Genomic DNA, 15,270 nt, shown 5'->3' with positions numbered 1-15,270 from the left:
TTCCACCATGTTGCTTTCATCCATCCAGTCAGATTGGATAGGAGGTGGACTTTCCACCATGTTGCTTTCATCCATCCAGTCAGATTGGATAGGAGGTGGACTTTCCACCATGTTGCTTTCATCCATCCATCCAGTCAGATTGGATAGGAGGTGGACTTTCCACCATGTTGCTTTCATCCATCCATCCAGTCAGATTGGATAGGAGGTGGACTTTCCACCATGTTGCTTTCATCCATCCAGTCAGATTGGATAGGAGGTGGACTTTCCACCATGTTGCTTTCATCCATCCAGTCAGATTGAATAGGAGGTGGACTTTCCACCATGTTGCTTTCATCCATCCAGTCAGATCTGTGAAGGCGAGTGAACGTGGGAAGAGGGGAGAAAACAACAACTTTCTGGAATGAAAAGCAATCTTACATGGCCTGGTCAAAGACATTTCAGACCACAACCTTATTATTCATGGACCTAGAAGGCCAGGTGGTTCATGTTCCAAGCCTTTGGGGACAGTTGATCATACACAGAACACCGCCCTATGGACACGTAGAGTGACACGACATACGGTAAATACTGTACATACATACAGTGCCTTTAAATATCCACAGAGTCACATGCAGTGCATACAGACAGACATAGAGACAGACAGACAGACAGTCGACTATACTGTAGGGACATTGTGAGTGGGTGAATGTCAGGTGTAGAATGATGCCTATGTGACTTAAGACTATGGAAGTCAGCTGAGCTAAAGCCTAGGGGTTTGTTCTGGGAGCTAACACGAGTTTGTCCTCAAGTCACCAACCATCTCTGTTACAGTGTAAAAATACATTGGTATAATGTCCCCAGGTGAGTGACTATAAAATGTAAATATAAGATAGTAGAATAATAATAAAAAAGAACAGATTAACACATTTAGATACAGTTTATAACATTAAACAGCAGGAGCGCCAGTCAGGTAATGTTGCCCTCCTGAAGTAAACCCAGAACCAAAAGTTCAGTTCAAAATTAGGAATGGCTCAAAGCACCTGATGCATGTTCAATACATTGCTTTTGATTAGACAATTGATCTTTTAAATAGGAGGTTAAAAAAAAACATTTATTTTAAAGGGGTGGTTAGAAAATCATTCTTAAAGGGGTGGCCTTCTCTGATACAGAAATGAAAGGAATCCCTTTATGCCCACAAAATATAAAAGATTGCTTTGTATCATGTCCAGTCTGTTCATCAAGTCCTCCTAGTGTCTTTGATTTGATTTGTCTTTTTTCCACTGAAAATGACATTTTCCATGTGCGTCCTTCAGTACTTGCACTCTCTTGTCTGTTTACTGTTCATGATATAAATCAAAACAAACGTCATTAAAATAACAGATAGTTGTCCTTCTCAGAGGTGTTTGGGTTCTGGCTGGTCTGTCTTTCTGTTTTTGCTGCAGAGAGAGGAATTGAGGTCAAATAACTGTAAGGCCCACTCCCCAGGCTCACAGTGTGATTGGCTTACTCCATGCCGTTCCGCAGCATCTGATTGGCCGCAATGAGCATGACACTGATGATGAAGGCCATGGCAAAGGCGCAGATCAGGCTCTTCCTCACGCATGTCTGTCTGTTCTTCTTCTTAGGATGGACTGAATAAGAGAAGAGATGAGAGGAGAGAAGAGGAGGAGGGGAAGAGGAGAAAAATAGAAGTACAACTTATTTAGTCACTTATTAGATCAAATTATGATAATTTCATATTATGCCTCCCCTCCCATTCCCCATGCTGGTAACATCACAAACTGGTCAAATAAACTTTCTGCGCTGAGTTCCCCCAGAGAAAACATAACTGAAAACCAAAGACTAAAGAGGACGAAGTCTGCTCTCCTCTTTCCTTTTCCAGAGACTTTTTCTTTGGGAGAAAAGAGTCATGTAACTGAAGACATGAACAATAGGTTCCCTTTGTCTATGTTTGTTAACATCACAAACATCCCCAATAACCCAGACACCAGCCTGGAGCAGCCCAGACACCAGCCTGGAGCAGCCCAGACACCAGCCTGGAGCAGCCCAGACATCAGCCTGGAGCAGCCCAGACATTAGCCTGGAGCAGCCCAGACATCAGCCTGGAGCAGCCCAGACATCAGCCTGGAGCAGCCCAGACACCAGCCTGGAGCAGCCCAGACACCAGCCTGGAGCAGCCCAGACATCAGCCTGGAGCAGCCCAGACACCAGCCTGGAGCAGCCCAGACATCAGCCTGGAGCAGCCCAGACACAGAGACAGTAACCCAGACACACACAGATGTGTCTAATGGAGTAGGACGGACGGAATTCCCACAGGGTCGGAGAAAGAGAAGGAAGAAGAAAGGGTAGGATGATAGAGACATGAGAGGAAGGGAGAGAGAGAGATAGGAAGGATGGAGGGAGAGGGCAGAAGGAGAGGAAGGGAGAGAGAGAGATAGGAAGGCTGGAGGGAGAGGGCAGAAGGAGAGGAAGGGAGAGAGAGAGATAGGAAGGATTGAAGGAGAGGGCAGAAGGAGAGGAAGGGAGAGAGAGAGATATAGGAAGGATTGAGGGTGAGGGCAGAAGGAGAGGAAGGGAGAGAGAGAGATAGGAAGGATTGAAGGAGAGGGCAGAAGGAGAGGAAGGGAGAGAGAGAGAGATAGGAAGGATTGAGGGAGGGCAGAAGGAGAGGAAGGGAGAGAGAGAGATAGGAAGGATTGAGGGAGAGGGCAGAAGGAGAGGAAGGGAGAGAGAGAGATAGGAAGGATTGAGGGAGAGGGCAGAAGGAGAGGAAGATAACCTTTGTTTTCTTCTCTCTCTCCCTTCCCCTCTTCACTCCACTCCTGTTTCTCTTCCATTATCTTCTCTCCCAGACCCTCCTTTTCTCTCCTTCGCTCATTTACTGGAATCTCTTCATCTCGCTCTCTACATTTACATTTTAGTCATTTATCCTATCCAGAGTGACAAGACGAACTACAGTTAAGTTCCTTGTTCAAGGGCACATCGGCAGATTTTTCACCTAGTTGGATCAGGGATTCGAACCAGCAACCTTTCGGTTACTGGCCCTACACTCTTAACCGCTAGGCTCTCTCTCTCTCTCTCTCTCTCTCTCTCTCTCTCTCCTTCAATTGTTTTCCTCAAACTTTGTCTGGCCGTGGCAGACTAGAGCAGTCTTTCTCTCCTTCCTTCCTTCATTATCTCTCACTCTCCTCATTTCCTCTTCTTTCTCTCTGAGAGTTACCTATCTAATAGAACACAGAGGGTTTTCTTTAATGGAAGCCTAACTAATGCAAATTTGGTGAGTGTGGTGTACCGCAAGGCAGCTGACTAGGGCCATTATTGTTTTCTGTTTTTACTAATGACCTTCCATTGACCTTGAATAAAGCCTGTGTGTCAGTTGGTCCTGAACAGAGCAGCACTTATTGCACTTAGATGTACACGGAGGGCGAATGTCAGTAACTTCGTAAACATGAACTTCTTATGGCTGCAAGCCCGAAGCCGGGCACAATATGACAACAGCCACTTCAAGTGCAGGGCGCGAAATTCAAAATATATTTTTTAGAAATATTTAACTTTCACACATTAACAAGTCCAATACAGCATTTGAAAGATAAACATCTTGTGAATCCAGCCAACATGTCCGATTTTTAAAATGTTTTACAGCGAAAACACCACGTATATTTATGTTAGCTCACCACCAAATACAAAAAAGGACAGACATTTTTCACAGCACAGGTAGCATGCACAAAACCAACCTAACTAACCAAGAACCAACCAAACTAACCAAGAAACAACTTCATCAGATGACAGTCTTATAACATGTTATTCAATAAATCTATGTTTTGTTCGAAAAATGTGCATATTTGAGCTATAAATCAGTTTTACATTGTAGCTACCATCACAGCTACCGTCAGAAATGGCACCGAAGCAGCCAGAGTAATTACAGACACCAACGTCAAATACCTAAATACTCATCATAAAACATTTCTGAAAAATACATGGTGTACAGCAAATGAAAGACAGGCATCTTGTGATTCCAGCCAATATTTCCGATTTCTTAAGTGTTTTACAGCGAAAACACAATATAGCATTATATTAGCTTACCACAATAGCCAGAAACACAAGCCATTCCCCAGCAGCAAAAGTTAGCGATCGTAACAAACCAGCAAAAGATATATAATTTTTGACTAACCTTGATAAGCTTCATCAGATGACAGTCCTATAACATCAGGTTATACATACACTTATGTTTTGTTCGAAAATGTGCATATTTAGAGCTGAAATCAGTGGTTATACATTGTGCTAACGTAGCATCTTTTTCCCACAACGTCCGGATATTTTTCTGGCACTCACATATTCTGACCAAATAACTATTCATAAACATAACTAAAAAATACATGTTGTATAGGAAATGATAGATACACTAGTTCTTAATGCAATCGCCGTGTTAGAATTCTAAAAATAACTTCATTACGATATGCAGTTTACGTTATAGCGAGAGCGTGCCCAAAACCTGGCCGCAAACTACTAGTACAACATGTTCGACAGATATATGAAATAACATCATAAAATGGGTCCTACTTTTGATGATCTTCCATCAGAATGTTGTACAAGGGGTCCTTTGTCGGGAACAATTGTTGTTTGGATTTAGAATGTCCTCTTCTCCAGTCAATTAGCACGGAAAGCTAGCAAAGTAGCGCGAAGCTCTCCTTCCTGAACAAAGGCACACAACGCAACACGCCTAACGTCCCGAATAAATTTCAATAATCTAATAAAACTATATTGAAAAAGCATACTTTACGATGATATTGTCACATGTATCAAATAAAATCAAAGCCGGAGATATTAGTCGTCCATAACGACAGCTTATCAGAAGGCAAATCCAGGTCCCTTCACGCGCTCTCCAGAAAACAGGAAACTGGTGACACGTCATACAAAGAGCTTTTGTTCGACCCCAGATCAAGTTATTCACTCCATTTCTTCTCTCACTGCCTGTCGACATCTAGTGGAAGACGTATGAAGTGCATGTATTCTAATAAATATCAAGGACCTTTATAGGCAGGCCCTAGAAGAGAGCATCGATTTCAGATTTTCCACTTCCTGTCAGGAAGTTTGCTGCAAAATGAGTTCTGTTTTACTCACAGATATAATTCAAATGGTTTTAGAAACTAGAGAGTGTTTTCTATCCAATAGTAATAATAATATGCATATTGTACGAGCAAGAATTGAGTACGAGGCCGTTTGAAATGGGCACCTTTTATCCGGCTACTCAATACTGCCCCTGCAGCCCAAACAGGTTAACATGCATGTCAATCTCTCCTGGCTCAAAGTTGAGGAGAGATTGACGTGTATCACTATTGGTCTTTGTGTTGAGGTGTTGATGTGTTGAAGGTACAGAACTGTCTGTTCAAACAGTTGGCACACAGTTTGGACACTGATCTGTACAACACAAGACATGTAATCAGAGGCCTCTTCACAGTCCCCAGGTCCAGAAAAGAGGCTGAGAAACACACAGTATTACATAGAGCCATGACTACATGGAACTCTCTGCCACCCCAGGTAACTCAAGATAGCAATACATCCAGGTAAAAAAACAGATAAAGAACACCTTACAACACAACAGGGATTGTGAACAGACACAGACATTTTAATATATCTTGCATTGTAATTTGCACTGTGTTATGTATTGTATCATGTAGGTAAGAGGCCTTGAACGAATCCTTGGCTTGTGTGATCCGGAACGGCTCATAGGGCAGGAGCCATCACCTGTTTCTGAAACGTGAGGCAGAGGCAGGAGATTATGTATATTATGTAGTGTTATGTATATTACGTATATTATGTTATGTATATTACGTATATTATGTATGTTATGTATATTATGTAGTATTATGTATATTATATTATGTATTTTATTTGTTGTTTTGTTTCCTGTTTGGACCCCAGGAAGAGTAGTGGCTAATCAGGGATCCCAATAAAATACTAAATACTGAACTCTGTCTCTCTCTCTAACCATTTCTTTCTCTACCATCTCTCTCTTTTAGTATTATCTCTCTCTGTGTCTCTCTCTGTGTGTCTCTCTCTCTCTCTCCACCTCTCAATTCAATTCAATTCAAGGGGCTTTACCTCTCTACCCTGCTCTCTGTCGCCCCCCCCCCCCCCCCCCCCGACTCCGTCTCTCACCTCCCTCGTACTCGGGGCAGTTCCCTGTCTCGTTGAGGCTCTCCTCTTCGTTGATGATGATGTTCTCGATGTCCTTCATTGTCAGGTGGTCTCGGAATGCGTGAAACAGAACCTGCTTCAGCTCGTCCAGGGACATCTGCTGCATGTCAAACTGCAGGGGCAAGACACACGGACGCAGGTACACACCAAGGTCAAATCATAGAAATGTTTATTTTCTAATTTTTGTGTGTGTGTGTGTGTGTGTGTGTGTTTGTGTGTGTGTGTGTGTGTGTGTGTGTTAGTGTGCGGGCGTGTGTGTGAAAGTGATTTATGACTCTCTGAGCGGAGCAAGTCTCATTCCAATCAAAAGTCAGTCTGAGGTCTCTGAGGTTTTCATTTCTAAATGTATTATTCATTTTACTTTTTGGAGTGTTCTACTCTGCATCTGCCCCTCCCTCCCTCCCTCCCTCCCTCCCTCCCTCCCTCCCTAATACGGAGAGAGGGAGAAAAGGAGAGAGATAGAAAGAAAGACAGGGAACAGGAGAGAGAGAGAAAAAGAAAGGGATGGAGTGAGTGAGTGAGAGAAAAAAAGAGAGAGTGAAAGAGAGAAAAAGGGAAAAACAAAGAGGGAGAGAGAGAGAGAGAGAGATATTTTGTTCCCCTGCCACTGTGGACAGAATGACCTGAAGGAGAGGAGACTAGCAGGTATACCTGTGGAGTGAATGAGAGGAGAGTAGCAGGTATACCTGTGGAGGGATGGAGAGGAGAGTAGCAGGTATACCTGTGGAGAGGAGAGTAGCAGGTATACCTGTGGAGTGATGGAGAGGAGAGTAGCAGGTATATCTGTGGAGTGAAGGATGGGCCAGAATATACCTGAGAGGATGGACTCCTACTCCAAGGGACCACACACACACACACACACACACACACACACACACACACACACACACACACACACACACACACACACACACACACACACACACACACACACACACACACACACACACACACACACACACACACACACACACACACACCCCCCCCCCCCCCCCCCCCCAATGTTGATCTGCCGTTTGTTCGGAGCGGTGCGTTTTAGGGACCACAAGCTGGTGGACGTCATTTTCACGTTATTGGGTTGATTTGGGCATGGGCCCAGGTGGCTCTCTACCCAGGTGGCTCTCTACCCAGGTGCCTCTCTACCCAGGTGTCTCTCTACCCAGGTGTCTCTCTACCCAGGTGTCTCTCTACCCAGGTGTCTCTCTCCCCAGGTGTCTCTACCCAGGTGTCTCTCTACCCAGGTGTCTCTCTCTCCCCAGGTGTCTCTCTCTCCCCAGGTGTCTCTCTCCCCAGGTGTCTCTCTCCCCAGGTGTCTCTCTCCCCAGGTGTCTCTCTCCCCAGGTGTCTCTACCCAGGTGTCTCTCTACCCAGGTGTCTCTCCCCAGGTGTCTCTCTCCCCAGGTGTCTCTCTCTACCCAGGTGTCTCTCTCCCCAGGTGTCTCTCTCCCCAGGTGTCTCTCTACTCAGGTGTCTCTCTCCCTAGGTGTCTCTCTACCCAGGTGTCTCTCTCCCCAGGTGTCTCTCTCCCCAGGTGTCTCTCTCCCCAGGTGTCTCTACCCAGGTGTCTCTCTACCCAGGTGTCTCTCTCCCCAGGTGTCTCTCTCCCCAGGTGTCTCTCTACCCAGGTGTCTCTCCCCAGGTGTCTCTCTCTCCCCAGGTGTCTCTCTCTACCCAGGTGTCTCTCTCCCCAGGTGTCTCTCTCCCCAGGTGTCTCTCTACTCAGGTGTCTCTCTCCCTAGGTGTCTCTCTACCCAGGTGTCTCTCTCCCCAGGTGTCTCTCTCCCCAGGTGTCTCTCTCCCCAGGTGTCTCTCTCCCCAGGTGTCTCTCTACCCAGGTGTCTCTCTCCCCAGGTGTCTCTCTCCCCAGGTGTCTCTCTACCCAGGTGTCTCTCTCCCCAGGTGTCTCTCTCCCCAGGTGTCTCTCTCCCCAGGTGTTTTATCCTTGTTACTGTTGCCCTGAGGTTTGCTCTTTTGAAGGGTTTAAATCCAGGTCAGTTGCCAGTTTTAAATCAATGTACAAATTAAAAGAGAATGATTAATGGATTGATCGATTAATTAATGGGATGTGTGTATCTATTGTATTCTAGTCTATCCTATTCTGCTAGCCGGTTCAAAGGAAACTGTTTGATGAAGAGAAATGGATAAATAGAGAGATAAATAGACAGATAAAAAATAAGTAATACTGTTTCTGTTTCTCTGCTGTTATCACTCTAGCCTGTCTGTCTCTCTGCTGTTATCACTCTATCCTGTCTGTCTCTCTGCTGTTATCACTCTATCCTGTCTGTCTCTCTGCTGTTATCACTCTATCCTGTTTCTCTACTGTTATCACTCTATCCTGTCTGTCTCTCTGCTGTTATCACTCTATCCTGTCTGTCTCTCTGCTGTTATCACTCTATCCTGTCTGTCTCTCTGCTGTTATCACTCTATCCTGTCTGTCTCTCTGCTGTTATCACTCTATCCTGTTTCTCTACTGTTATCACTCTATCCTGTCTGTCTCTCTGCTGTTATCACTCTATCCTGTCTGTCTCTCTGCTGTTATCACTCTATCCTGTCTGTCTCTCTACTGTTATCACTCTATCCTGTCTGTCTCTCTGCTGTTATCGCTCTATCCTGTCTGTCTCTCTGCTGTTATCGCTCTATCCTGTCTGTCTCTCTGCTGTTATCACTCTATCCTGTCTGTCTCTCTGCTGTTATCACTCTATCCTGTCTGTCTCTCTGCTGTTATCACTCTATCCTGTCTGTCTCTCTGCTGTTATCACTCTATCCTGTCTGTCTCTCTGCTGTTATCACTCTATCCTGTCTGTCTCTCTGCTGTTATCACTCTATCCTGTCTATCTCTCTGCTGTTATCACTCTATCCTGTCTGTCTCTCTGCTGTTATCACTCTATCCTCTCTGTCTCTCTGCTCTTATCACTCTATCCTGTCTGTCTCTCTGCTGTTATCACTCTATCATGTCTGTCTCTCTGCTGTTATCACTCTATCATGTCTGTCTCTCTGCTGTTATCACTCTATCCTGTCTGTCTCTCTGCTGTTATCACTCTAGCCTGTCTGTCTCTCTGCTCTTATCACTCTATCCTGTCTGTCTCTCTGCTCTTATCACTCTATCCTGTCTGTCTCTCTGCTGTTATCACTCTATCCTGTCTGTCTCTCTGCTGTTATCACTCTATCCTGTCTGTCTCTCTGCTGTTATCACTCTATCCTGTCTGTCTCTCTGCTGTTATCACTCTATCCTGTCTGTCTCTCTGCTGTTATCACTCTATCCTGTCTGTCTCTCTGCTGTTATCACTCTATCCTGTCTGTCTCTCTGCTGTTATCACTCTATCCTGTCTGTCTCTCTGCTGTTATCACTCTATCCTGTCTGTCTCTCTACTGTTATCACTCTATCCTATCTGTCTCTCTGCTCTGCTGTTATCACTCTATCCAATATCCTGTCTGTCTCTCTGCTGTTATCACTCTATCCAATATCCTGTCTGTCTCTCTGCTGTTATCACTTTCTCCAATATCCTGTCTGTCTCTAATCACACCACACACAGGCTGCGTCCCAAATGGCACCCTATTCACTCAATGTGCAAAAGTAGTGTATTTTATATTGAAAAGGGGACGCAGACACAATCAATGGGATATCTCCTCCACTTGCATTATCGACGTCCTGCCAGTGGTATTATAGCAGAATGGAGACGCCATGACCGAGTGTCCTGGAATAACAGATGGTTCGATCTTATCACACACACACATAGACATTTAGGATACTAAAAGTTTGTCTCATTTGGTCTGATTTACAGTTGTAGCGTGTTGTGTGTGTCTCGTGTGTGTGTGTGTGTGTGTGTGTGTGTGTGTGTGTGTCTCTCTGTGTGTGTGTGTGTCTCTGTGTGTGTGTGTGTCTCTGTGTGTGTGTGTGTGTGTGTGTGTGTGTGTGTGTCTGTGTGTGTGTGTCTGTGTGTGTGTGTGTGTGTCTGTGTGTGTGTGTGTGTCTCTGTGTGTCTTTGTGTGTGTGTGTGTGTGTGTGTGTGTGTGTGTCTGTGTGTGTGTGTGTGTCTGTGTGTGTGTGTGTGTGTGTCTCTGTGTGTCTTTGTGTGTGTGTGTGTGTGTGTGTGTGTGTGTGTGTGTGTGTGTGTGTGTGTGTGTGTGTGTGTGTGTGTATGTGTGTGGGGGGAGGACAAAGAACAGAAAAGTTATATTGATTCTAATCTCAGCGCACGTGTCACCTCTCTAAGTGATTTACACCTCAATTATCTCCACACACACACACACACACACACACACACACACACACACACACACACACACACACACACACACACACACACACACACACACACACACACACACACACACACACACACACACACACACACCCCCCCCCCCCCCCCCCCCCCCCCAAATGTTGATCTGCCGTTTGTTCGGAGCGGTGCGTTTTAGGGACCACAAGCTGGTGGACGTCATTTTCACGTTATTGGGTTGATTTGGGCATGGGCCCAGGTGGCTCTCTACCCAGGTGGCTCTCTACCCAGGTGCCTCTCTACCCAGGTGTCTCTCTACCCAGGTGTCTCTCTACCCAGGTGTCTCTCTACCCAGGTGTCTCTCTCCCCAGGTGTCTCTACCCAGGTGTCTCTCTACCCAGGTGTCTCTCTCTCCCCAGGTGTCTCTCTCTCCCCAGGTGTCTCTCTCTCCCCAGGTGTCTCTCTACCCAGGTGTCTCTCTCCCCAGGTGTCTCTCTCCCCAGGTGTCTCTCTCCCCAGGTGTCTCTACCCAGGTGTCTCTCTACCCAGGTGTCTCTCTCCCCAGGTGTCTCTCTCCCCAGGTGTCTCTCTACCCAGGTGTCTCTCCCCAGGTGTCTCTCTCTCCCCAGGTGTCTCTCTCTACCCAGGTGTCTCTCTCCCCAGGTGTCTCTCTCCCCAGGTGTCTCTCTACTCAGGTGTCTCTCTCCCTAGGTGTCTCTCTACCCAGGTGTCTCTCTCCCCAGGTGTCTCTCTCCCCAGGTGTCTCTCTCCCCAGGTGTCTCTCTACCCAGGTGTCTCTCTCCCCAGGTGTCTCTCTCCCCAGGTGTCTCTCTACCCAGGTGTCTCTCTCCCCAGGTGTCTCTCTCCCCAGGTGTCTCTCTCCCCAGGTGTTTTATCCTTGTTACTGTTGCCCTGAGGTTTGCTCTTTTGAAGGGTTTAAATCCAGGTCAGTTGCCAGTTTTAAATCAATGTACAAATTAAAAGAGAATGATTAATGGATTGATCGATTAATTAATGGGATGTGTGTATCTATTGTATTCTAGTCTATCCTATTCTGCTAGCCGGTTCAAAGGAAACTGTTTGATGAAGAGAAATGGATAAATAGAGAGATAAATAGACAGATAAAAAATAAGTAATACTGTTTCTGTTTCTCTGCTGTTATCACTCTAGCCTGTCTGTCTCTCTGCTGTTATCACTCTATCCTGTCTGTCTCTCTGCTGTTATCACTCTATCCTGTCTGTCTCTCTGCTGTTATCACTCTATCCTGTTTCTCTACTGTTATCACTCTATCCTGTCTGTCTCTCTGCTGTTATCACTCTATCCTGTCTGTCTCTCTGCTGTTATCACTCTATCCTGTCTGTCTCTCTGCTGTTATCACTCTATCCTGTCTGTCTCTCTGCTGTTATCACTCTATCCTGTTTCTCTACTGTTATCACTCTATCCTGTCTGTCTCTCTGCTGTTATCACTCTATCCTGTCTGTCTCTCTGCTGTTATCACTCTATCCTGTCTGTCTCTCTACTGTTATCACTCTATCCTGTCTGTCTCTCTGCTGTTATCGCTCTATCCTGTCTGTCTCTCTGCTGTTATCGCTCTATCCTGTCTGTCTCTCTGCTGTTATCACTCTATCCTGTCTGTCTCTCTGCTGTTATCACTCTATCCTGTCTGTCTCTCTGCTGTTATCACTCTATCCTGTCTGTCTCTCTGCTGTTATCACTCTATCCTGTCTGTCTCTCTGCTGTTATCACTCTATCCTGTCTGTCTCTCCGCTGTTATAACTCTATCCTGTCTATTTCTCTGCTGTTATCACTCTTTCCTGTCTGTCTCTCTGCTGTTATCACTCTATCCTCTCTGTCTCTCTGCTCTTATCACTCTATCCTGTCTGTCTCTCTGCTGTTATCACTCTATCCTGTCTGTCTCTCTGCTGTTATCACTCTATCATGTCTGTCTCTCTGCTGTTATCACTCTATCCTGTCTGTCTCTCTGCTGTTATCACTCTAGCCTGTCTGTCTCTCTGCTCTTATCACTCTATCCTGTCTGTCTCTCTGCTCTTATCACTCTATCCTGTCTGTCTCTCTGCTGTTATCACTCTATCCTGTCTGTCTCTCTGCTGTTATCACTCTATCCTGTCTGTCTCTCTGCTGTTATCACTCTATCCTGTCTGTCTCTCTGCTGTTATCACTCTATCCTGTCTGTCTCTCTGCTGTTATCACTCTATCCTGTCTGTCTCTCTGCTGTTATCACTCTATCCTGTCTGTCTCTCTGCTGTTATCACTCTATCCTGTCTGTCTCTCTGCTGTTATCACTCTATCCTGTCTGTCTCTCTACTGTTATCACTCTATCCTATCTGTCTCTCTGCTCTGCTGTTATCACTCTATCCAATATCCTGTCTGTCTCTCTGCTGTTATCACTCTATCCAATATCCTGTCTGTCTCTCTGCTGTTATCACTTTCTCCAATATCCTGTCTGTCTCTAATCACACCACACACAGGCTGCGTCCCAAATGGCACCCTATTCACTCAATGTGCAAAAGTAGTGTATTTTATATTGAAAAGGGGACGCAGACACAATCAATGGGATATCTCCTCCACTTGCATTATCGACGTCCTGCCAGTGGTATTATAGCAGAATGGAGACGCCATGACCGAGTGTCCTGGAATAACAGATGGTTCGATCTTATCACACACACACATAGACATTTAGGATACTAAAAGTTTGTCTCATTTGGTCTGATTTACAGTTGTAGCGTGTTGTGTGTGTCTCGTGTGTGTGTGTGTGTGTGTGTGTGTGTGTGTGTGTGTGTCTCTCTGTGTGTGTGTGTGTCTCTGTGTGTGTGTGTGTCTCTGTGTGTGTGTGTGTGTGTGTGTGTGTGTGTGTGTGTGTCTGTGTGTGTGTGTCTGTGTGTGTGTGTGTGTCTGTGTGTGTGTGTGTGTGTGTGTCTCTGTGTGTCTTTGTGTGTGTGTGTGTGTGTGTGTGTGTGTGTGTGTGTCTGTGTGTGTGTGTGTGTGTCTGTGTGTGTGTGTGTGTCTCTGTGTGTCTTTGTGTGTGTGTGTGTGTGTCTCTGTGTGTCTTTGTGTGTGTGTGTGTGTGTGTGTGTGTGTGTGTGTGTGTGTGTGTGTGTGTGTGTGGGGGGAGGACAAAGAACAGAAAAGTTATATTGATTCTAATCTCAGCGCACGTGTCACCTCTCTAAGTGATTTACACCTCAATTATCTCCACACACACACACACACACACACACACACACACACACACACACACACACACACACACACACACACACACACACACACACACACACACACACACACACACACACACACACACACACACACCACTGGAACAATACAGGAATAGAAACATCCCAAGGAGGGGATAGAATGATTCCACACCCTCCCACCCACAGCGTCGATGAGGAGCCTGCATCTGCATTGCTTTGCTCATTGAGGTTTTAGGCTGGGTATCTGTAAAGGACTTTGTGACAAATGCTGATGTAAAAAGGGCTTTATAAAATACATGTGATTGATTGATAAGACATCCATATTAGCGGGGGTGAACGGTTTAAATGAGATATGAAGATGGGGTCAATAATCAGTGAAGATGAAATCAATCATTTCCAATCAATAAGTGACGTCAGGGGTCAAGGGTCAGGCAGGATCAGTCTGAACAAAACACTCAGCATACAGACTCACTCTACACAGTCTCAGTTGTACAACACAACACAACACTTCCTTCCAACTACAATAACACATGAAGCTTCCTGGAACTGTAGTAAGCAGACTGCTGTCATCACCACTAGAGATGGCAAGCAAACAATATTTGGATGTAGCCATCTGTATTGAACAAAAAAAATATGAAATACATTAATTAGGTCCTAATCTATGGATTTCACATGACTGGGAATACAGATATGCATCTGTTGGTCACAGTTACATAAAAAAAAAAAAGTTAGGGGTGTGGACCAGAAAACCAGTTAGTATCTGGTGTGACCACCATTTGCCTCATTCAGCGCGACACATCGCCTTCGCATAGAGTTGATCAGGCTGTTGATTGTGGCTTGTGGAATGTTGTCCCACTCCTCTTCAATGGCTGTGTGAAGTTGCTGGATATTGGTGGGAACTCGAACACATTGTCGTACACGTCGATCCAGAGCATCCCAAACATGCTCAATGGGTGACATGGTGAGTATGCAGGCCATGGAAGAACTGGGACATTTTTAGCTTCCAGGAATTGTGTACAGATCCTTGCGACACGGGGCCGTGCATTATCATGCTGAAACATGAGGTGATGTTGTGTGATGCACAACAATGGGCCTCAGGATTTCGTCACGGTATCTCTGTGCATTCAAATTGCTATCGATGAAATGCAATTGTGTACTTTGTCCGTAGCTTATGCCTGCCCATACCATTACCCCACCACCACCATGGGGCACTCCGTTCACAACATTGACATCAGCAAACCATTCGCCCACACAACGCCATATATGTGGTCTGCGGTTGTGAGGCCGGCTGGACGTACTGCCCATTTCTCTACAATGACGCTGGAGGCAGCTTATGGTAGAGAAATGAACATTAAATGATCTGGAAACAGCTCTGGTAGACATTCCTGCAGTCAACATACCAATTGCACGCTCCTTCAAAATTTGAGACATCTGTGGCATTTTAGAGTGGCCTTTCATTGCCCCCAGCACAAGGTGCACCTGTGTAAATATCATGCTGTTTAATCAGCTTCTTGAAATGCCACACCTGTCAGGTGGATGGATTATCTTGGCAAAAGAGAAATGCTCACAAACAGGGATGTAAACAAATTTGTACGCAACATTTAAGAGAAATAAGCTTTTGTGTGCTTATGGAAAATTTCTGCGATCTTTTATTT

At 45.4% G+C, this 15,270-nt stretch overlaps 1 protein-coding gene across 1 annotated transcript in view; it reads right to left on the bottom strand.

The window, feature by feature from the left end:
* Nucleotides 1-1,482: 1,482 nt before the first annotated feature.
* Nucleotides 1,483-15,270, bottom strand: part of caln2 (calneuron 2) — a 48,141-nt gene continuing 34,353 nt past the window's right edge. The window contains exons 4-5 of the mRNA XM_038964526.1: nucleotides 6,139-6,289; nucleotides 1,483-1,610 (exon numbers count right to left, since the gene is read on the bottom strand). Coding sequence (XP_038820454.1) covers nucleotides 1,483-1,610; nucleotides 6,139-6,289 — 279 coding nt within the window. The remainder of the gene's footprint in view (nucleotides 1,611-6,138; nucleotides 6,290-15,270) is intronic.

This window comes from Salvelinus namaycush, chromosome 26 (assembly GCF_016432855.1).
Source record: "Salvelinus namaycush isolate Seneca chromosome 26, SaNama_1.0, whole genome shotgun sequence".
NCBI classification, from domain to species: domain Eukaryota; kingdom Metazoa; phylum Chordata; class Actinopteri; order Salmoniformes; family Salmonidae; genus Salvelinus; species Salvelinus namaycush.
The sequence above is the reverse complement of the archived record's forward strand: the minus strand, read 5'-3'. Positions and strand labels throughout refer to the sequence as shown.